Raw genomic sequence first — 24,580 nt, 5'->3', positions numbered from 1 at the left:
CTGTTATTGTCAACAAAAGTATAAAAATATTAGACTTGGAATAGTAGAAATTAAATTAAAATAAATAAATAATAAGAAATAAATGAATGAGTAAATAAATAAATACATTATAAGTATTTATAAATTTAAAAAAAAAAATTATATGCGAGAATCGAACCCGAGAACTCAAGCTTATGAATCAGACTCGTTACCGCTCTGCCAAACGACTTTTTTTTTTTTTTCTTCTGTAAATTCAATACTTTATTGAAAGTATGAAATAAACTTATTATCTCTGCCAAAGGACGCTCGAATAGAAGTACGTATAATTTATATATAAAGTGCTGAAAAAACTTTAAGTTCGATTTTCTCGATTATATTTGAGTATTGCACTTTAGTATTTTACAGGTAGTACACTCACATGGTGTACTACCTCTACACCAAAGATCATCAAAATCCGTTACCCCAAAGCCGTAGGCTCTCCTTGTTAGTTTTATCGTTTAGTTTTCGTCCACTAATCTAAGTTTGGAACACTCGCGGGTTTTTAGAATTTAGATTGGTTTCTTCCGTCGATATTATTATTATTATTGACCACTTTTCACTATCAACCGCGCAATTTTTGTTAATTGCCAGAATGTTTCGATTGTCAAAAAGGAATATATATTGTCTTTGATGGATGATGCGGTAATAAGCACTTTTTCCTCGTTCTTTACTTCGTCTGAATTATTTCTAGAGCTCTGTTGTTCGGGGCACTTATCTCGCTTTTTCTAAACGATTATTGCTTTCGACTAAATTCGTTTTTGTTACATTTTATTTGTTCTTATCCGATACATCTTGACATTTATGAGTTAGGCCAAATAATCTACCTTTTAACGTGTGAAGCCACTTTCTTCGTGGGAAACTTTTCAGTGAAAGATCTCGAATAAAAGGCCCATTTTTCTTCTTAAAATATAGAAAAAAAGACAACAAATTCTAGAAAATGAAGAGACTGAACGAATTACCCGTCAAAAATACCTTCGTTTTCTATCTTTCTTGCAACGTCACGAACTTCCACGATAATCCATCGGTCATTAGTTCATTTAAATATTTTTGAATTTATATCTAAATTAACTCTTCTCGCTTCTTCGTAAATCTAATTTGAATGATTTTATAATGTTGCAACCTTCATCTTTTTTAAATTATAACAATTTATTTAGCGTGTAGTCTCTCGAAAAAGTTCGTAACTTTTCTTATCTTTCGAGGATCTTCGGTTTAAATATATTTCATTGTCGATAGCGGCTTTTAAATTTTTTAAATTCAAATTTATCCTTATCTCTTTCTCATCAGGTCTGTATGTAGGCTATATATTGTTTAATATTTTTGAATTTGTGTATAAATTGAATGAATTGTGTGACGACGAATTATCATCGTAGTTCGTGACGTTGCGCTAATTATAGAAAGCGAAAGGACTTTCGATAGATAATTCTTTTTAAGTTCCTTCATTGCCTACAATTTTTCTCTATTTTATTTATTTATATGATACATACTATACTAGTCTATATGAATAATTTTCCCACAAATTTAACTTTCAGATGAAATTTCTTCACTAGACCTATCATCAGCATTTATTTCGTTTCATTATCACAATTGCTTACGTAAAGATTTTGCGTTCGGTTTATAATTTCACTTACATTTTTAGTGATCCCAGATTCATAATTCCTTTTTTTACATGAAGTTCGGCACTTTTCTAGTTACTCTATCGCGCTTTAATCTCGAAACACTTTCCCCTATTGTTATTTCGAAGTAATCTTAAAAGGGAAAAGGAATTCGGGGGGGATTCTCTTAGTGGTGTCGATGCAAACTGTTTATTATTCTTTTGATAAATATAATGTAGAAATTATCCGACGGCGTCGCTAGCATCGCCTACCACAAACTAAAAAAGAAAAATATAACATTAACGGAATCAATTTACTTTTGTTGCAGATGAAATGAAGCGAAGACGGGAGTTTTATGCAGAGCATCCCGATGCAGGTAATTTATTTTCTTGAATCTTAACATAGATATAGCCTAAGTTATATTTTAGTGCAAATTTTGCAATCTCATAAGGATAATAAGCAACCCAACAAAACAATTTGTTTAATCATAAAGTATTTAATAAATTAATAAAGAACGTGAGCCACTTTACAGAATTATTTCAAATGTTTAATCAAAAGCTATTAGACAATAAGCGAATAACACCCAAAGTATAGTTCTGGCTTATAAAATATACTTCTCCTGACTAAAGTAACCAAGATTCAAATAATAAGTGTACTTTGGCTCCGGGTGGGATCCTCAATAGCGTCCTTCGTAACACGCCGAATGCACTAACTAATAAAGCTATCGAGACACGCTTTCTTATCTTGTAACGGAACTAACTATATCTTGTAACAGTTAAACAGGTTTTCTGTTTGTCTGTGAACTGAATGACCGAAATTGTTAATGAACAAATAACATCCGAAACTTAAGACTAGCCGTAACCGCGTGTCCATTAACGTTGATAGGCCTATAACAAGGAAAATAGTGTGTTATCCCGACAGCAAAATTACTCTATTTAAAATCAAATTACGGTCATGTTATAACAAAATAGATTTCAATTAAAGAATAGAACAGGTAGAAAAGCATTTATAATATAACAATAAATGAAAGAACCCGTATTTATCACACCTGTTTATATAATTATTTCTAATACCTGTTTATATAATATACAGTATATACACCTGTGCATATCTGTATATAGGCTATATAGCCTATAATTAATATTTTATGTTATAGAATATTTTCCACCGTCTTTAGTATTATTTAAACTATTTAAAGTAATTATATATAAAAGACACAGTTGAGTATTAATTGAAGGTAAAATGAAAATTTGACATTTACTAAACAGTATAATAAAATTCGTAATAGCATTCGATTACAAATGAATGATTGATTGTCATCTCTTGTCACTACAAAACAAAATGTTTTAGACGTAATATTTTTGATAACTGATACAAATTCATTGATAGATATTATGTTTAGATTATCTTATTTGAAGGAAAGTCTGTTTTTTCTCGGTCTAACGATGGTCGATATTATTGGGAAGTTTGTCGATGGAGTTGGATAAATTGAGCCAGCAAGGATAAAAAGGGGGAGACGGATAAAACTTTTATACGTGTTTATTCATCGAAGAGATTGTCATAAGAACGTTACAAAGGGGTAAGGTAATAAGTATCCAATGGATCATAGGTAACGAGAGTAAACAGTGTCATCTACATCCTGCCTTTCAGGCGCCAAACTTTCGCTTTCGCACTTGACAGCCACATTCCTAACAGATATAGGTCCTACATGAAATTATGGTTCAAATTGTTTACAAACCTGTTTCTTTTAATTCCGATTCCGAGATTGATTAGACTGTAAGAGAGGCTTTAATATAATAAAATAACAAGAAATGTTCTTACAATCACTGTTTTACGGGAGAGTAGCGTCGAGTGGGAAGGCTACTTTGTTATATTTATTAATAAAAAGTTAGTTTCTTAAATTCAATAATGTGTTACAGTTTCAAAGATTTTGTATCCACAATCTTGAACTTTATGTTTATGAAAGAAGATAGCGAAAACAAATCGTCGATAGTTTTGTTCTTGAGACCCGACATCATACATTCCTCCACACTCCACTTTTTTTTCGCAACATCGACCTCCCCGTCCCAGTAATTATCGACGTTCCGTCTTTGTTTCTTTATTGCTTGTTCACTATTGTAGACGTTATTGATCTGTTTTGTTTTTGAATCAAGCGCATCTTTCGTAGTATTTTATTACATTCGGTCCTCCCAATACCGAATACTTTAAAATTTAGATTAATTCGAATGTCGACGACACAATCCTCCCGTCTCCTTAACCTTAATCCGTCGTTAGTAAGATTCAACTTTGACTCCAGACGTGACGACGACTAGCAACTACGTAGCAAACTAATTTAACACTGTACTAGGCTCAAATAGTAATTGCTTCTATAGTAGAAATGATCATTATAGCAAAATGGAATAACGCACGATTTCGTGTCTAATGTCTGTTTATTATTACCTCCGTCTTTACTGCCAGATCGAAACCAATATATTGGAACGAACAAATAGTCTTCTGCACATTACAAGGTCGAAAGGTTTTCTGTATTATAATATTACGTAATAAAATTACCGATTATTTACAGAGCTAATAACAGACATCGGTTCAGTGTCTTAAAGAAAAATAAATGCGTATATTGCATAGAATCAATGCATATTAATTTGCTTAGAAGAGACCGACATCCATCCTATTTCTTAGGAGAACTTAATGGGAATAAAAGAATTATTTGTTTTCGTGAAGAAAATCAAGGGTGCGTAGGAATGGGTGTCGGACCAGGAAATCTGGATTAACAAATCTCGCTCTCCAACTGGTAAAAACTTAGTTCGAGCTGGATAACAACTTGTAGGTCGGTTTCCGGTTGCCATATTGCCACGTGCACACTACTTTACGGACGGTTTATCCGGCACGGGTCCCCCGGGCCAAAGAAACATCTTTTGTGTTTTTAACGAGGCGTGGATCCTGGTCGTCACTTCGCGCCACAAGTGCCATTATTTCTCGACTTTTCTCCTCTAACAATTTCTAATGATGTAAAATAAAAATGGATTTGAAAACCTGTTTTGTTACAGGCTGGTATCAACGCGAATACATCTGTTTGGGTAATTCTTTATTCAAATTAATTCAAGCTTAACTAACAACTGGGCTCGTGTTTCTGTTTGGAAAAATTGGCCAACAATATAATTAGCTGATTTCGAATTTGCGTAATAGTCTACGTGGCCAGTGTATATGTCTTGGCATTCTAATTAACGAAAGGATCGAACATCCCGACATGTCCATCTGCCTGATACGCCTTGATATTTTATTTCATTTTAAGCACTTTTAGTTATGCCTAGAAGTAACGTGTCGATAAAATAAGGAAGAATATATGGCTCCATCCAATTATTAAAAGACTGTTTCTAACAGAAATTTTTTCGTCGTCGAAATTAGAGGAATTCTCCAGAGGATTAGAAAAAAACGAGAGAAAGGAAAAATCTATCTTTTCACTTATTTACTCGTCGTTAATTAATCGAATACGTTTGAAGAAGAAATTTTAAACAAGGCGACGTATAAAATTTCCACAATGCAGAAAGCTTTCACGTTTCTTCGTCTGTATTTAAGTAAAGATTTACAGTAGCTTTCGGTCTTTTCCTGTTTCGATTTCTAGACAAATGATTTAGTTTTCTCGAAAATAATTATTAGTTTTTTTTACATGAATGGAGAGCGAGCGAGTTTTTTAAGCTCGGTGGTGTCATGGTCGAAGTCGGTTTGCTGTTATTACGTCATTGTGAAAACTGTTTAATTAGCCAATAAGACGAATTTAGTTCGGCCAATCGATCGGGAGGGAGTAATTAATCGGAGGAAACGATAAATCTCCACGGAGAAGGTCGGACCGAGAATTCGGACAGTCACCGGCCACCAGGTAATTGCGGGTAGTGACCGGTAATTCCTGCTTAATCTATATTATCCGCAATAAAAGGCTAAGCCTTTTATTGCGGATGGTCGGCGGTTCGATTCTGTCCACTGTTTTGTCCTTTCCTAAACAGAGACGAAATTTTGGTTTGAAAAGACACACTTGACGTTCGAAATTACGCGCTTCCATTGATTGTAGGACTTATTCTATGTGCCCTTTAGATAGTTTCATGACTTTATAATTAATCGTCCAATTAAAAGTGTTTGCTTACTTAATTTTTATCGATTGAAAAAAGCCGATTTTGGCGAAGATGCGAAGAACGTTCGTTTTTTCATCTTTCTTTTCCTCGTTACGCGCTCCAAATAATAATAAATAAAAACCATCGTCGATTCTATGGTAATCGATCAAAAAATTCTCCTCCTCTTGGTTCGTTCCTTTGCTGCCTGCTAAAGAATCGCTTATTGTGCAACTTAGAACTATTTATATTAAGCGTAATTCGAATTTCAGTTGTTTTTGTTGGTAATTTTGTCGGTGGAGTTGGATAAATTGAGCCAGCAAGGATAAAATGGGGAGACGGATAAAACTTTTATACGTGTTTATTTATCGAAGAGGTACAGTTATAAGAACGTTACAAAACGAGTAACAAGTATCCAAAGGGGCATAGGTAACGAGGTTACGTAAACTGTCATCGTACATCACATCCTGTCAAACTTTTGGCACGTGGCAGCCACATTCCTAACAGTTTTGAGGAGATCGAAGTTAGGCCTAAATACTGTATTGATTTAAAGGTGCTGTTCTCTTAGATCCTATGTCCTCGTTAGCGTTAAAATTTTTTATTTAGTTTTAGGAAAATTTTCCATTTTTTCCAAGAATAGTGTCATTTACTCGAATTAAGTAAATTTGAGAAAATCTTAACGAAATGTCGAAACTTCGAATAAGCTTGCAAAGCGACTTTCCTTTCATAATTCTCTATAGTTAATGACTTTTTCTTTTTCGAAGCGAAATAATTTGGCTCCTAAATTTAAGTATTTTATTCCGGCCGAATTCGAATATTTTAAGGCTTTCCATTTATGGTCAAATTCTGTTGGGTTGCGCGGACGATCCGTCGTTCTAAACGATAATTAAACATATTTTTTGAAGAAGACGAATGTTGCTTTTGATGGATCTAATTATAGGTTGAGACTTCATATAAGGATCCACCGGACAGCTGTATTCAGATCTCTTGTACGAGTTGGCAGCTGCCCAAGTAATTATAAAGAACCGCGATTATGACGTATAGTACGTCCGGATTGCCAATATTTATTCGCCGAATATTAAGGTGAAGTCTAGAAGTTCTCGCGTGTAAATCGAACTAGATGCTTAATCATTCGCCTCCGATTAATAACTAGCTATAAAACGAGATAGAAAAAGAGCATATTTATACAGTATATAGGTATAAAATATCTCTATTATTTACTGCAATGAAAGCGACTATGTTCAATATTCTTTATGTACACTTTGATTACGCTTGAGACTTTCTTCTTATCTCAATTTATTAAAATTATATTTAGAAAAAACCGGTAGAGCAATGGCATGTGTACAGATCGAGTACGAAGATTTTCCTTATCATATTTATATGTTTAACAGAAAAAGTTAGGTCTATATCGTTTTGAAGTTTTATTTGGACTATTGAAATTCATTCCATAACGTTTATCTTTATTAAAAAAGGTATGGATTTGTAAAACGGTCGTATTCTTTAACTTAAAGTCCGGGCTAATAAACCTAAAGGAGGAAAATGGGGTAAGGAGACGACGATCTCTTAACTTGAAAACTTAATTCGATGGTTTGAAAGTGGTGGATCCCGACCATACGTTTCATTTGTTGTATATTAACGTCGTATCCTTAAGATGACGTGACCTGTTCGTACAGCGGAGAAAAAAAAAAAAACGAGAGGTTTTGTCTCGTCGGTCAATCTTCCCCTATGCATTCTTAAGTAAAGTAGTGTTTCCTACTTTCATTTTGTTGGGAAGTTTGTCGGTGGAGTTGGATAAATTGAGCCAGCAAGGATAAAAAGCGGAGACGGATAAAATTTTTATACGTGTTTATTCGGCGAAGAGGTACAATACAGACATATTACCTTACCCTTTTCTTAAGTATCCAAAGGATATTAGGTAACGAGAGTACAGTGTCATCGTACATCACATCTTATCTTTCAGGCGCCCACTTTCGCACGTGACAGTCACATTCCACATTTTGTAAAGAAATATCCGGATAAATGTTAAAATAATAAAAAGAATAATAATTCTAAAGGGATTATTTTATTTATTGAGTTTTCGCTATATTTCCATGTCATTGAAGCATTAATGGATCTTGGAAGCATTTGGTAAATATTTAAACTCATAACTTTATCTTTCCCGATATATCCATGACCGAATTATCGAATTTTAAATCGAATTTAATTCCGGTCATACTGATTCGTGTGTCGAATCGAGCGGAGCTTTGTTTAATTATCGTATTTTTCTTATTTTTCAGGTTATTAAAATAAATGTTAGAAACACGTGTATGTAACGAAACAGTTTCCTACGAAAGAACGTGAGCCTATCTTTATTTGATCGAGAGATCAAAATCTGTGTTTAAAAGATAGGAATTTATTCATTGAATGTCATATAAATATTTGATTTTGTCGTGCTGTTTATAGAACTTCCTTGAAGTTGATTATCCAGGTTATGAGATATTCACCAGATGAGATATTTACTGGAAGATATAAGAAATAATTGGAATATTTCTCTAACAACTTTGTTTAAAACTTTCACTATCCAAATGAAGTATACTCCAAATTCCTTTAAGTGCTCTTCCAACCGATATTACTGTTTACTTCCTATCTAACACACAATGGACATTTTTTCAGATTGTTGTTATTCCTTATGCGAAATGAATTTCTTCCGTTTGATTTTCTGTAAAATGACTTCGCCTTCATATTGTAACAGAACTTTCACCGCACTTTTGTATAAACCTGTAAAAAAAATGACAAATCGAACGAATCACAACTTTCGTGATACAAGAGTCGTGTATCGGATTAAAACTTCCGAACAACAAACAATTTTGTAATATACTCGTAGATTAGCGCGTAATTAATCCCATTTGGATTTCCAGCCTGTTGGATATATTTCTTTTTTGCAGTAGGCCTACTATCGGCACTAACGTACAGATATTTCGACAGTCCATCCATCAGTAGTCTGTAAACTATGATGAAGTGGTTGGTTCCATTTATTGAGCCAGATGAATACCAGGAAAACAGTCCGGTTTAGTAATTCTTGTCATGTGTTGTTATAGCTAACGACTCGAATTGAGTGTATTTAGAAATTTTCCAGTAATGGCCGACCATTTAGGATCCTAAAGTAAATGGAATATTATAGTCCTTTTATTGTCAGAAAGAATTTTGATGTATCCTAAATACGTTCCCATATAAGCGGCGTAGTTAACATTTGGATCTGAAATAGTTTCTTGTGGTATATATCGACTAAACTGGATACGAATTTATGATTTGAAATAATATTTTACTATAATTTTTAATATGACATGTATTAATCAAAAATAACTTTTTGTCTCTCGACCAAATATATCCGATGTTCGTGCTAAATAAATGTCTCTTTAATCCAAGATTTAACTTAGTTAACCCAATAATACGTTTCTTACTTGATGATTTCTAAATTTCTTAATTTTCATTAATTTATTTTGTTGATTCGATTAGATTACGATACTTACTTGTTAGACCTAAAATTCTTAGCAGGCTACTTCAATGTAAACCTGGCTGTATAGAAACCAGGTCTGTTAATCTTATTCTGTTGTTTCAGAATCGATTACAACTATTGGTTTTCTTATTTTGTGAGGAAATACTATGCAGTTATTGTATATTAGTTATTTAAACGTATAGTTTCGTCCAGCGAAACGAATTTTTACAGTACACATTTGTAAATGACCTAAAGCAAGCTAGGCCTATGTAAGTAACCGAATGTTAACGTAGCGTCATTTCCATTGTTTTTCTCATTTATTGGTTTTAAGATCTCGACAGGATCTCTCTACTTTATAATCGGGACTAATATAAATCAATAATTACGAAATATGTGTTTACGATAGAGTTACAACTCTATCGTAAACACTTATATTTTTGTGGTATAACTCCAGAAATGGTGGACATATTTGTCACAAAATTGACTCTACTATCTTTTAATCGAACTTCTTTTGAGTATTTTCGCGAAAAGAGAGAGAACGAGAATGACAGTTGGAGTCTCGAAAGAAGAAAGAAAACTATAGAATTAAATGCATTCGTTTTTACTTTCCAATGCGTTTATTCGATTCTTAGAGATTGAAGTTTGGTGTTAATATTCAATTGGGACAATTGATAGAACTCGTAACGTTTTGTCTTCGGTAACGAATATCTTCCGGAATTTAATCTTTGTAGTTTTACACACGTTAAACTTCAAGGACGTCCGTTTTAAACGATTAGAATTTACGAGACGAAGATCATTTTGTTTTCTAAATTACGCGATTATTCGCCTACGACCTGCCTATTATTCTTGTTGGAAAGTTTGTCGGTGGAGTTGGATAAATTGAGCCAGCAAGGATAAAAAGGGGAGACGGATAAAACTTTTATACGTGTTTATTTATCGAAGAGTACAGTCATAAGAACGTTTCAAAAGGGTAAGGTAATAAGTATCCAAAAGGTTGTAGGTAACGAGAGTAAACAGTGTCATCGTACATCATATCCTGCATTTCGCCAAACTTTCGCACGTGGCAGCCACTTTCCTAACAATTTTAACGAATCTAAGATTAAATTAACGTTCTTTGCAGTAATCTAAATCTTAATCGATGATATTCAGACTGCGGTTGTTTCGTACGCGAATTAGAAATACTGTATTATATTTGTATGTTAAATTAAATACATTCGAATTAAGAAACTTTTGTCCTCTTTGCTTAAACTTACATTACACGTTTCTTATTTAAATATTTTCGATGTTAACAACTTGTCGTCTTTCATTCTTAACAGTTAAAATTCGTTCTTTATAAATGAATACCAGGAAAACAGTCCGGTTTAGTAATTCCTTGCATGTAAATAAATTACTAATATTTGATTTATTTTCTCTTAGCCAAAACATTCGAATCCCTAAAGGATTATTTGTTTGAAGACTCTTAGATGTATCTTATTTAAGGGGATCTTAGTAAATTCTCTTCTAATGAAGAGAATTAATCTTTCGTCCAAGTATTACATTTGTCCAAGATATCCGAATTCCTAGTTCTGATTTACAGAATTTTTTACTTGTTCTAATTCCTTTAATAGGTATTTAATAATGTATTTTCGTAAATAAAAAGTTAATATATATTTCTTTGTAGAAAAATATTAAAATGTAAATAAACAGAATAAATTACTAACATAAATAATATGATTTAAATTTCGTAATGGATATTTTAACAGCTTTTAAAACTCAGATTATAGCAAGTATTGGCTAAATTTACGTCTTTCGCTCGGGCGAAGAAGACGTAAAACAGGTTGTGAATACGAGGTACACATGGAACAGGTGCAGTCGGTCAGAAGGAATTACCTTCGTGAACTTGGAAACAAACACCTGTGTAAAAGACAGCTGTAGGCTTACTTTAAAACTCTTTATTCAACTTTCCAAATGTTTGCTTCTTTTGCAGATATCAACGGAAGAATCTCTCCGGAAGACAGGGGTGAAGTAGCCGAGCAAAGATTCATTTATACTCCCGACGAAACAATTAGTTTATCTTTGGAATACGGTTTGGGGTAAGCAGGACATTTTAATAAATACTGTTAATTCCTTAATTTTTTTCCATGATTTTTAGGACGTGAAATTCTCCGAATAGATCGACATTTACCACAGTTTAAGCGATTAATTAGATTAAAATTACATAAAGGCAGGATATAGATATATATGTATAATTATGCGTAATACGAAAAGGAAAATGTCGATAATGGCTCGACGTCCTGTATAATAATCGCAACATCCAAGGCATTTTTTTACCCTATCCTACTAGCGAAGACTATTCGGATGGAATTGCGCTTGACTAGAATTTATTTGATTTAAGTTTGCATATTCTTTTGAGAAAATATAATTAATTTACTCTTAATCGTAACGAGGGATAGAAGAAAAAATAATTTTAAGGCCGAATTCTTTCGTTTTATCTCGCTATTTGAATACGAATGCGAAATTACGTAATCTCTATTGTATGTTAAAATGGAAAGGTCGACGTTTACATAAGACAAACTTTAAAGAGGCTCGTACTATACATGTACAGTACTCAACTTGTAATTTTTTAGGTCTATATTTTATTTAAATAGGCATTGTTGATTTCGATTACGCTAATTTCCAAAAATAAGGCAAATCTATACCCGGGACGGCTGGTCTTCTCTCGTTTAATGGAAGTAGAGTTTACTTTGGACACACCTCTAGTAATTACCGTAGGTGGTGTCTGCTATATGGCGACTTTCCAAAATATCCGGTACTAACGTCTCCTTTGTACAAACAGGAAAAAGGACGTTCCACGTTGTTGTTGGAAGGACGTTCTAGACGAATGCGAAAAAGCCGGTCGAACAACGACTGACGGTCTCCCCCCGGGTCCATTCCGTTAAAGGACCCCGGTCCTACTCGGCGCGTGCGAATTACGCGCGTTATCTTTGTAGCGTGCCGAGAAAGCCCATCTTCTGCGGCCACCCTTATCGTACCGACCTAACCCCTCTGGCGCAGAGTGGCTCGCTCCCCCGCTGCCATTCGATAGCATTATCCAGTTCACTGACTGAAATCGCATTTAGCTGCCTTCGCTCCCGCTTCGTCCTGCCGCGTTTGAGAAATAGCCTTCCGTCACTAAACACAAAACCTTCGCTTACGTGGACCCGACGCGATCCTAAGTGAAACGTTAACCGATAATGCATAACGGAGCTTCGTTATCGTTTCATTCATAAAATGCGGTCTTTTCAGTTTCATTTCGCTTTTCTAAATTTTTTTTTCTATTTTAAAATAGAACAAATCAAGTATCCTCCGCGGACCCTAACCCTCCAAAGGAGATCGAAGTTCAGACATTGGTAAGTAGATCTGTTAAATTAGTTTATGTGTAATTGAACTTGTTCGAATTATTTTACCGACGCGCAGAATAAAATTAATTAGTAAATACGTCAAATAACTTTTATAAACTTAAAAAATATTAAAATAAACACCCGAGTAACATCGCAAGTCACTTTCTGAGAAATCTTATCTTGTATGTTACTTTCCTTTCTATTATTTTATCACAATAGTTTAAAATTTTTACTTGTATTCTTCTAGGAAACAAAGCGACGTTTCTTACAATGTCCCGCAGCCATTACCGTTTCTCATCTGAAGAAATTCGTCAGTATGAAATACGGATTACCTTCCACGTATAGGGTAAGAACTTTTCACAATTCTGTAGATATAAAAATGCGAATTTAAGTTTACCTATTGAGGTAAAAATAGAAATATACCAATATATTCTATACAAAAATTTACTACATAAATCACTATTTCAAAAATTGGTAGTCAGTAAATTCTACGTTTGCAACTATGAAATTCAGACGATGATGTCTCAGTCTTAACGCGTGGGTCCTACAATATTTGTTATAGTGGCCATAGCGATTTACATAGTTTTCTGTAATGCTCGTGTAATGTATTTTGTAATCGGAGTGTTTCGGATCACCCCCGATTAAAAAATAACTTACGAAAAGAGCTGCTTTAAAATAGTGGCTAGCGGGTCTTCATTTAACGAGTGCGTTTTTGCCTCTTCCAATACAAAATAATACAGGCAAGCGATTAAATATTTAAATGACAGAAGTATTTTTTCCTAACGATCGCGGATAGAGTTCGGTAAGAAAACGTGCGCTGACGTAAATCTAAAGGAGATCGATATTAAATATCCTAGATAGAATTTAAAGATGGCGCGAACCATTCGTCGCTATTATAGCGATTTCCATCTTAACGCTTCCGGATCTCTCGGGATCGACCCTTCTCTTCCCCAATTAAATCGCTCTATTCGTTTCGACCCTTTACTGCCGTAACGAATCGAAACTATGAGATGAAAGTTCGTTGGATATCGTTGTAATTTATATGGAGTTATTGTGTGGTCTTCTGCTGAGAAACTTACGAATTATCTTTTGTAAATTCATCTTTGTGTGACGAGTCATTTGGCAGAGTTTGATAAGGAATCCGCCTCTTGAGCGGAAAGAACCCTAAAGTCTTCGTTTTCGATACTAAAAACGAACGCGTAGTAAGACGGAGCGAAACGACCGGAAGGGATTAATGTAGTAAATAGACCGAATCCGGTCCCGGGACCACTCGATTAAGAACAACGACGAGTGTTCCCGGAGGGTGGTGATACTGGTCTTAGTTCACTCATACTTTCGAAAACTTTTATATAAATCTTCTCGAAGTTTAAATGGTATGACATTCGTTCGTTTAAGAGAATGTTTTTGTTTTGCCTAAAAGAAGCTTCTAAAGTCATGATGAAAATCGGAAAACGTGTGGATTCTTAAATTAATAAGAATGTGCGATCAATTTAAAGAAATCGTTACTCTATTCTTTAAAGAATTAAAGGATAAGACAAAGCGTTGATGAATAACTGGAAATCTAGTAGGTAATCATTCATTAAAAACGCCAGAATTTTGCTATAATGAATCTTCGATTATTCTGAATCGGAAATATTCTACACTCGATTCGTTCGCCATTCATGCCCTTTAGTTATTCACTAACCCCACAAAAATTGCCTAGTGACAAACGAAACGACAAGAGCCACCTTTCCCCCCACCGGAAAGGAACCGGCAACGAACCGAATTAAGTTAGATAGTTGGTTGGAGTGTCATTTCTATACACAATTTCGAAGGTCGCCGAAGTTTCGAGATGAGTTTGTGTAAAAGTTGGTGGATTAAAGTTAAAGATTGCGTTCAATAATGCCCTTATTCGATGTTTAACCTCTACCTCAATTATTTTCTAACAGCTTACTGATACTAATAATAATATTAAAGTACAATACCTCGATACTAAACTGTAACCATATACAAAACTCTCGTTTTTACAAATTATAACTTATACGACGATTCACGAAAGAAATTCATTCTGCATTGCAAAAATTTCTGGACGGAGAACGTAAAATTATATACAAATTATAAACGCAACACCAAAGATTGATGCGTCAAGCAGTTCATCCTGCACGGGTGTTTGCAATCAAGGAGTTTGTCTACTCTATATCCCGTACCAACTGTCAGATGAAGAGTAAAATGGTTTCGTGATATTAAAATAATATGGTGATCAAAACTGATAAGCTACATCGTCATAGGGAAAGAGACCCGATTATTATGATGTTCCATTGAAATCACGCAATACATTATGACAGAAAATAAAGAAACATCGACGATAGTGAAGCAGTTACCGTCGGTGGGAAAAAGTTGATCATGTTTCTCATCGAAATAATAGGAATTATACAATGATTGCTTAAAGAACAAAATAACGCGATCGCAAAACGATTCACTGAAATTTGCTTGTCAAATCTCAGTCATAAAAGGACCGTCGCTCTGATTTACGATTGGATACACAGCATCTTTACCATGATGGTAATCCTGCAAATCGAGCTGAACTATCAAAAATTTAAGCAAAATTCGGGTCTTACAGACCTGATCTTCAACTCCGTGACATTAGTTCCTTTCCGCTTGTAAAGTCATAACTGAAAGGTAACGATTCTTGGTATATGACGAGCTCATCGCAGTATGGGATAAGCATGTTCAGTTCAAGCATTTACAGTACAGTACCTTTACAGAAATTCTGCATAAATGCAAACAATGTTTTGAAAAATTATAGTAAAGCTGTATCTCAGTGCTTTCATAGTGACTTACGTACTGTACAAAGGTCCGATCGTAATTCGATTGAAAAGTTTGAGACGTAAAAAGAGAGAAAATTGTCGTTCGATAAGTTCCCATTTCGTTCTTATCGTTCTACTGCACAAACCTTGACGAATGCACGCAAAAGCGACAAATTAATCGCTGAAATATCGAAATGCTGTAAGAAGTTGTAAGCAGCATCGAAAATCAATTGTTTTGAGTTTTAAATATTAACAGACTCGTAGTTTACAACTCGAAAACTAATTTGATCTATTTTCAACGCGATATTTTTCCTTCCGATTCGATTTTGTAAAGAACGTCCTTCTGGTCGGTTGGAATGCTGAGGAATCTTTTCACTTTAATTTGATATTGTCTTTCCGAATTAAAAACGAAAAAAATTAAAGCTCAAAGAGTTCTAACTTTAACAATTTTTCGGAAAATACTAATAGATCTCTGATACCGAAAGTATGGAAATCATACAAAAAAATATATATTGGATACTAGTCTCTTTGATGCTTTTACTTGACATTAAATGCGGGTTGATATTTAAGGCGCAACATAAGCCTATCGTTGCCGTTGAATAACAAAACTTCGTTATTTCTAAGAGTAAGTTTCCAGGTCGAATTGATTCGACAATCTTTGATGTTTGGTCGAGAAAAAGATCGGAAAGAATGCGTTATCAACTAAGAGTAAGGGATCATCACGTTCGATTTATTATAATTCGCCTTATCCACTTCAGTTATTAATAAAGTGGCAAGGGATTTTTAGAAAATGGATATTAAGAACGGAAACGATTGCGGATGTAAGAAAGGGAACGACATTCCCGTGCGGCAAAGAATCTATTTCCGTCCAAGACAAACTAGGAACGTTCAACAATGTAGTTTATTGTAAGTGGTGGCCAAAGTAGAAAGAGTCGGAAAAGTGGAGAGAATGATTTCAGAGTCTGGTTTTAGTTATTGTTAAGAAAAAGAAAAATTGGTGCTCCGTCCTCTTCTCCTGTTTCAACTAAGATTCAAATGAAAGGAAGGTCTAATTCTTCGATGAATTCGGGAATAACGGGAAATTATCAGACTGCGGATTGTCGGATTGTAATCTTACGACAGACGAGAATAATAAAAGCGTCTGCAATCGACTGTGATAATTCAGATTTCGGTGTTTTCTTCTCGCAATGTACGGAACGATCCCTTTCAACGTACTCTTCTTACCAGCATTCTCGTCGCTACGACACTAATCGACGATAAAGCGCCTTCGACGGAAACATGACGAGATTTTTCCCGTCTAAGATTTGTAACCGGAAGAAGCGGACGTATTTTTTGTCCTTTTTCAAAGTTTGATGCGGGCCTACGACCATAAATAATGACACTTTAACGACTACTAAACAGCGCCCAAGCTTTAAACTCCGGTCTTTAAACTAAAATATCTCGACGAAAGTTTTTAAGTCGCATTTATTTTACAGACGGAAGAGGAATACGTGGGTTCGGATCCGTCCTAACCTAGAGAAGTCTCGATTTTTTTTCTTCCATTTTCACTAGAGGAAATCAAAAGTCAGACAATTCCAAAAGGTGAATCGACATCAACCAAATTTGGTTATAATGTTTAAAAGTATGACACACAGTAAATAATTAGTTTCCATAACGTCATACGGCATATTATCCGTACGACCTACATTAAAAATTCCATATATTTTTAAGAATTATCACCACCATTTTTATCAAGTTTTAACCACATTCTATCCCGTTCTAGAATAATGCCATAATTTGGGGTATTTATTCAATGAGTTTATATCGGATTTCGAGAGGTGGATTACTGGGTTATGCCAAGGAGGTCTCGTTCCGAGAAATTACTAGCTAAGTTAGAAGAGAAGTTTCGATTGTGTGGTTATTAGTCTCAATAGGTGACAAAAAAAGTTTTATTACAGTATTTAATTTTGATCTTTCGACTAACAGAAGATAGGCAAGATCTTCTGTTCGACAGACGGAAGTGTTATAAAGAGCCAAAACTACTAAGACGATAAGAAATTCTCCGGTCTGACATCGTTTCCCTACGGACTACATCGTTTACCACTTGTTGCAGACCGTCGTCGCCAATGTTTTGGTTAGTGCGTCTTGACCAGAAAACTAAACATATTTGTCAGTGTTTAGTGACGAAAGCCGATTCTAATGTGGGGGCTAACTAATATTAGATGAATTAAGGATAAAAGATGTTTGGTGAATAGAAAAGCGAAGATTGGATACGAAGAGCTAAATCGCAAATCCTCAACGTTACGGTTTGGAGAGTCATAGAATGCTATTCAGAATCTCTCCTGTTTGCTGGAGATTCGGCTATTGCTCGGTATTACGACGAGAGAATGTCTGTTCTTGCCAGCTACGTAGGCTCTTTAGGGCTGAATGTCCTCTCACGACTCGTCCGATTGCAAAACTCGCTTTCCCACCAGCGCATACGGGACGTATTGAAAGATGGCCATCATCATCCCATAACTTCGTATTTATTGCTCCAATCACGAGTTTGGGTCGAGCAATTCGAAATAATGTAGGGCATCTTTACGATACAACGCACGAGAGAATCGGAGCCCCATTCTAGCCCTCACAAGAGGATAATAAACTAACATAGCGCGGTGCTGATTTTATACTTTAAAGAACACTTGTATACAAACTTTGAAAAATAATACGTCGAGCGGAAACTGCCAACGATAAAACTTTATTTAAAGTATTTCACTTTGTTTCCACTGTTGTATTCGCAAACAGGTATATAATAACAATCTTTCGTCTGTATTATTTAAATTTCCGATCTTTCCTGTTATGACACTACTTGTCTATTTTATCCACCAGATTCCAGTCTTATATCGACTTTTAATTTAATAATTCCTTGAAAGATATGGACCTATATAGTATATAATATAGAGGTAGACAGTATATCAAACTATGTTCGCGACATATAAATTTTTGCATAAGTTGTAATAGACTTACTTAGTCATTACATTACATTAGTGAATAATTTTTACTCTGGCGTTGACGACGAATTTATATTTTTCAGGTGGAGATTATGTACCTGGACGACCCGTTGAGGGACGATTACAGTCTTATAGACATTGCGTATATTTACGCTTGGAGACGCGTAAGTATTCTTCTCAATTATTAATATTTATTTTGTTAAAATAATCAACTAAAAGTAGATGTTAGGGAATCAACGACATTAAATCTGATATCCGCACGAATGAATATTTTCTTCCAAAATCTATTTAACTATTAACGTCTATTCTTTATGCTAACAAAGCCTATCTATAAGTTGCATATTACGATGCATGCGGAATTACCCCAAATATCATGGAACTAGAAAGAACATTATTAGAAGTAAACATTCCTATTTATTTCATTCAGAATGAAGTCTGTACGGAAAAAGAAAATGCCTTCACAATAATATATTTCAAAACAAATAAAATTAAAGAGAAGTTGCTAATAAAGTTTCTAAGTCCGAAATTGCCAATGTACTGTATGCTATACAGTTAATAAGGGGGCCCGCATTCTAAACGGTAGTTTATTAAATTCCTCGTTTGTTGAAGATTATTCCGTGCAAATTATAAACCTAACAAATTTAATTGTATTTTAATGAGGGATAAAGTTAATTTATCCCGGGTTAAGTCGTTGGTAGATCGCCTCTTCGGTAGAGACGATCTTATATGCACCGCAACTTAGACATATATGCACATCTACATATATGATTCAGCAATTTGTTTAGAGAAATCGATTATGAAGATACCGATGTCGATCAATACTTATAGATTTTTAATTATAAGAAAACTTCAATTTAGTGGACAGATGATGAACTCGAAATTACTGAAACGTAGGGATGTCTGTCCTCAATAGCGTACGAAACAAACGCGCAATATTTAACGGGATAGACAATTATAAAAATCGAATACCTTCCGTTCTCTCTTAATATTATCCAGAATGAAGGAGCGAATTGAAAAAGAAAATGATCTCGCTGAATCTATATATATCATGAAATATGAAAGCACTTTTATAACATACCTGCATTCTCTCGAATTGCTCTACTATTCCTTGTGCATTTCACCTAATTATAAGCTTCTGCACATTGATGAAATTTATAGGAATCGTGTAGAAAGCACAACGTTTAAATATTCATTCGAGTGGGATTTTTTAATGTATTCTGTTCTGTATTGTAATTGTTACCACAGGTCTTAAGTGTGACGTGTAATCTGACGTATTTTTAAAATAAAAACATAAAAGAATTGTTAGAATTAATACCGGAAGATCCATTTGCAGTGTTAATGTGTATTTATTTTGCAGAATGGTCCCATGAAATTGTTCTACAGAATAGTGGAACGTCCCGCCAAGCGGATGAAGATGTGTTTCGCGGAAGAAGAGGAAGAGTCGACCGACGTTAAAGCCGACTCGACCAACGACCTGGCCATGGAAGTGGTCGAGGAGACAGAGGAGCGGGACAAGGCCGAAGATAAAGGCCGGACCGACAAAGAGGAGGAAGTGACGGAAGAGGCGGAAATGAAGGAGGAAGAAGAGGAACGAAAGGACAGAGTCTCGGCCGAAACGGGTGCGGAACGAGAAGAAGCACGAGAAGCGTCCGAGGCCGAGAGCGCCGTGGACCAATCGGGAAAGTGTTCGTCGGCGGAGGGGGCCGAAGAGAAGGAGGAGAGGGTCGCATCTTCTTCTCCGGCCGTCGTCACCACGACGGACGGCGCGGAGAAGGCCGAACTGTCCGACCGACCCTCTCCCAAGAAGGAGGCGGAAAAGGAAGACGAAGCCGAGGCCACGGACGACACCGAGGCCGACAGCGGAAGAGGAAGCGACGTCGGCAGTCAGGCACGTTCCAGCTGCGACGACGACATCGGCTCTCCCGCGTCCACGGTGCCCACGCCGGAAATCGATAAATCGGCAGCGACGGTGGCTTCGCCTCCCCCCACGGCCAGTCCCGCACCTGAAGAACCGCCGCCGCCTCCGCCTCCTCCCCCGCCTCCACCCCGGGTCAAACCCGAGCCCCAGTCGCACCGAAAGTCGACGGACTCACAGAAGGACCAGAACGGGCCCCTGGACCTGTCCACCTCTCACAGGCACGGAAGAGGCGAGCGACCCCAACACCACCGACCTCGCCACGTGGCCAACCCACCCGTTCTGGACAAGCACCGGCTGCCCACCTGTCTGCCGGCGCCCAAGCACCCCTGCTTCAAACTGTTGCCCACTCCCATCACCCACGGAGGCGTGTACAAGAAGCACGAGTTCGGGCGCAATCACCGGTGCAAGAGCAACCTGACCGTCATCAACCCCGACCCCAACAGTTTCCGACCGAAGATCGTCATCAAGGCTCTCGATCCTCGGCCAGAACACGCGCATAGCCATCATCACCATCATCATCACCACAGAATGTAAGCGTGGCGTAGGAGGACGCCGGGTCCCCGCGCCGAGTCCGACAGTGCAATCTCTCTGGTGTGTGTTGGTGATCGGGCGTTGACTCGATCGAGTACAAAGCGTTCGGACGCTTCGACGAAACTAGTCCCGCAGGACGAGGACTCGTCTCCTCCCGTGTTTCCGGCGTCGGCGCGTCCACGCGTAGTCGGGGGCGCCGAGTCTCGCAACTTTTATACGTTCGGGCACCTCCGGGTTTCGAGTACGCGTGGCGGCGGTCGACGGGCGCCGACGTCTTTAGTTGTTATCCTTTAGATGCGTTAGGTGGGTAGGGGAGTGGCCCGCGCGGTAGACGAAGCTTTTATTCTTTTGTACTCCGTTCCGTCGCACGTTATCTCGTTGTGGTCGATCTCGAACCCGTCACGTACGTAATTCGTGGTATAAATAGTTCATCTCGTGTACAGTATACGATTGTGAGAAGTAAACTTTGTTATGGAAAATAGCTAATCCGATGCCCGTCGTTCGGGTTGTTTTTAGCCAATTATTTTTCCCCGATTTATCTTTGTACAGCAGGTTATTAAGGAACCAATAAAAATCTCTGCTTGTGTCCATCTTTGCCTCCGTTTCGTTTCTTTTTCCGCCGAAAAAAGCACCGTCCGCGTTTAAAACGGTCGACATCACTCGCCTTCTCACTTCCTATAAATTTCTCTTAACCTACTTTCGGAACTTTTTTAAATGAACTTACCGAAAGTACCGTAGTATCGATAGAATTTAAAAATCTCTCCTCGATAATTTATCGATAGGCGTTTTACATGTACAAACTTTACGTTGGTTCAATGACAATTCGCAATGTTAACGGGATGTTAATACGAAAAGGCATATAAAAATGTTTAGTTTAAATTAACAGCATTTGGCGGTTAGAAACAAAGGCGGATTTGTAAATAATGATCAGGTATTTCGATAAAAATTTATAAACTCCGACTCTTAAGACTGACTTTTTTCGGATGGCTCTACCTACAATAAATTACGTAGAAGCGATCTGTTCGAAATTCCGTTAACGTTAAACCAATAATTTTTCTATTTTAGCTCGCGAAACTAAAACTCCTAAAGATGTAATGAAAACCTCTATCCGTCCGTATCTCATCTCCACCAAAATTCTGTTGCAAGTTTGATGTTTAACTTAAAAACAACATATTTCATTAGTATGTAAGAAACTAAATCCAAAGTATACAATAGATTCCACTAATTATTTGTCTTAAAAGCTTTGTAGCTGTGAGCAATTATATGTGTGCAATCAGGTAGCCAAATTTCATACAAATTTCACAAATGCTCAAGTTTCTGCACAACCTCCAGGTCCCGCGAAAGTTTAGAAACACTGAAACGACTCGTCTTTCCCGGAAAAATGGACCGACGGAAGACCCGATTTGTTGGGTTGGAAAGTCGTAAAAATAATTTACGTGCGATGACGTCAGCGTCTAATTATTTAAGCGTAAAATTTTCCCTCAATTGCCTCTGACTCGAAGCAAGTTTCGAAATTAAAATCGGAAACGAAAAATAAGACGACGGATTCCAAAAATCGGATCCGTTGACGCGTAGACGTTTGGTAATTGACCCGATTTATCTGGTTCGAAAGGAGTCGGAATTTTCTTCAGTATTACACTACCTTTTTGTTTCTTTATGGAAGTTGGAGTGAATAAGAGGAGCTCCCCGACAGAGAAAGAGAGGGTGCTTACTCATCCGGAAGTAAATTCCGAATCGAAAAGATAAACATCGAGATCGGAAGTACAGATTCGATATCGGTGGTGGATAGGGAGTCGTTTCTAATTCGAACGACGGAGAGAAACGTGGAGCGGAGGACCGGTGGCGATGACTTTAGGCAGATGACGCGGGCAGCGATATTAAGGCGATGTGAAACGTGGACGACGGGTCATCCAATCCCCCATTTTAATTATCAAGGTCAAAAGAGACGATTGGTAGGCAGCAGCGGTTGACGTTCACCGTCGCCTTCATTTTTCCGCCCGCGTGCATCCTCTTTTAGGTAAGCCGACGTCAACTGGATTGTAGTTCGGTGTCATTGTCGGGAGTTTTCGCACACCAAAACCTAAAGCCAATTCTACTCTCCGGGTAAAATATTCCAAAACAAAAATAACGGGTTCTTTCTGGTTCTCGCGTTTTTTCTGTTCGCTTCGTGTTTCGAAAATACTCGAATTCCGAACCGAACAGAAGGAAATATCGTTATTAGGATAGAGCCGCCGCGCGCTCTGTGAATTATTTGGCGAAGGAGGGAACTCGACTACGTAACTTCGAAGGAAAGATTTCTAGATACGAAGCGCTGTCGGCCCGGAGCTGACGTAAAATAAAGTAGAAATGGCTCTATCGAAGGGCGGAGGGACGTTATAAGCCCCAAAAAGGAAAGGTGCCGCGTCTCGAATTCGTTTGGAAGGAATCGAGACGAAGAGTTCTCCGTCGGTCGAACGTCTATAATTCAGCACTGGAGAGCCCGCAGATTCTGCTACGAAATTCTTATCCAACCTCTCTTCTTCGTCCAAATATTGTCGTTTCCTTTATACGTTTCTTCCGAATTGTAATGGTCGTCGGACAGTCCCTTTCCCTAATTGATACAGAATCAACAATCAATTCCTACCACTGTCCTTATTTCTCAATAAAAATACATCTAAAGTTATATCTGAATATTAATTAACATTATGCCAAATAAAAATATCCTACGGATCTTTTGGTACAATACATGCAAAGTTTTTCCTGATGTTTAATACAGTATATTTTCGGAAAAGCGATTCAACTTCTGAACGTGAGTGATTATTTTTTATTTTCCTTGACCAATTATTCATTAAATTTCGTAGTAATTTTCCGTCGGTGTCGTTATTTGTGCGATTCTTTCTGCTGTCGGTAAGTAAAGACCTTTCTCACAAAATCATATTTACTTTTAAGCCGTAAATTCGAATTTAAGAGAGGCTATTCACGATCTGTATCTTTAGGTCTTACGAAATATCTGTCGATCGGTCCTGTAGACTTTTCCCCAGGATTATTTTTGTTCGTCCGAGATTAAACAGTTATTCGTGAAGACTTCGTTAGGCCTAACGTGAAGACTTTGTTAGGCCTTCGGGATTAGTCTAGTTATTAATTCCCGAGTTTGGCGAATAAGGAGGGGAAAGAATAAAAATTTGCCTATTGGACGGGGACGACCGTTAGACAGATTGATAATTTTGCGCCAATGAGGAAGGAATCCGGCGACACTTCGACCTTATCACCCTGTCTGCGTCACCGAAAATCGAAATGGAAAAGTAATTTAGATCCGGTTCCAGTGCCGAGCCCATTAAACAATTATCACGTTATTGTTGGATCCGGTTCGAAAGTATCGTTACGTAATTATTGAAAGTGATGAAAATGCGAATTCAACGTACTTTTCCGTTTTTTTTTTTTTAAATCACAAAACAAAAATCTTTCTACCTATTCCAGCTTGGCATAATTTAAGTCTTCCCCAAATTCCGAATAAGGATTTCAGACATCCATGATTCATCTCCAGTTCTGTCCATTTCAAAATAATCCGAATCGGTTCGAGCGAAGACACTTTAAAGCGCAACCAGTGTAAATTCGGAGACTAAATTAAGGACGAAGTGGCTTTGTCCCCTCGAAGAGACGAGGGGAGAAGACCACCCGGTCGGGAAGTAACGGTGGTCGATCTTTCCCGCATACGATTTCTTTGGTGTTTCTTCCTCCCGTTTTCTTTTGTCCACACCGGACTAACTCTTTGAATTCTTAGTTCTTTAAATCCATTTCCAGATTTCCTTTTACTTCGGACGTCCTTTAATAAAGCTATTTATTATTTACATAA

At 36.8% G+C, this 24,580-nt stretch overlaps 1 protein-coding gene across 4 annotated transcripts in view; it reads left to right on the top strand.

Moving 5' to 3' along the window:
* The window catches only part of LOC111642048 (polycomb group protein Psc-like), a 46,908-nt gene extending 25,570 nt beyond the window's left edge, over positions 1-21,338 (top strand). For all 4 annotated transcript variants that reach the window (XM_023388313.1, XM_023388314.1, XM_023388316.1 and 1 more), the window contains 6 exons: positions 1,939-1,986; positions 11,152-11,257; positions 12,493-12,553; positions 12,792-12,890; positions 18,383-18,463; positions 19,657-21,338. In XM_023388313.1, the coding sequence (XP_023244081.1) occupies positions 1,939-1,986; positions 11,152-11,257; positions 12,493-12,553; positions 12,792-12,890; positions 18,383-18,463; positions 19,657-20,751 (1,490 nt within the window). In that variant the 3' untranslated portion in view covers positions 20,752-21,338. The remainder of the gene's footprint in view (positions 1-1,938; positions 1,987-11,151; positions 11,258-12,492; positions 12,554-12,791; positions 12,891-18,382; positions 18,464-19,656) is intronic.
* The last annotated feature ends 3,242 nt before the right edge of the window (positions 21,339-24,580 follow it).

Source organism: Centruroides sculpturatus, unplaced genomic scaffold (assembly GCF_000671375.1).
Source record: "Centruroides sculpturatus isolate CEXI.00-Female unplaced genomic scaffold, Cexi_2.0 scaffold1668, whole genome shotgun sequence".
Taxonomy (NCBI): Eukaryota; Metazoa; Arthropoda; class Arachnida; order Scorpiones; family Buthidae; genus Centruroides; species Centruroides sculpturatus.
This window is presented reverse-complemented; position numbering and strand designations above follow the sequence as displayed.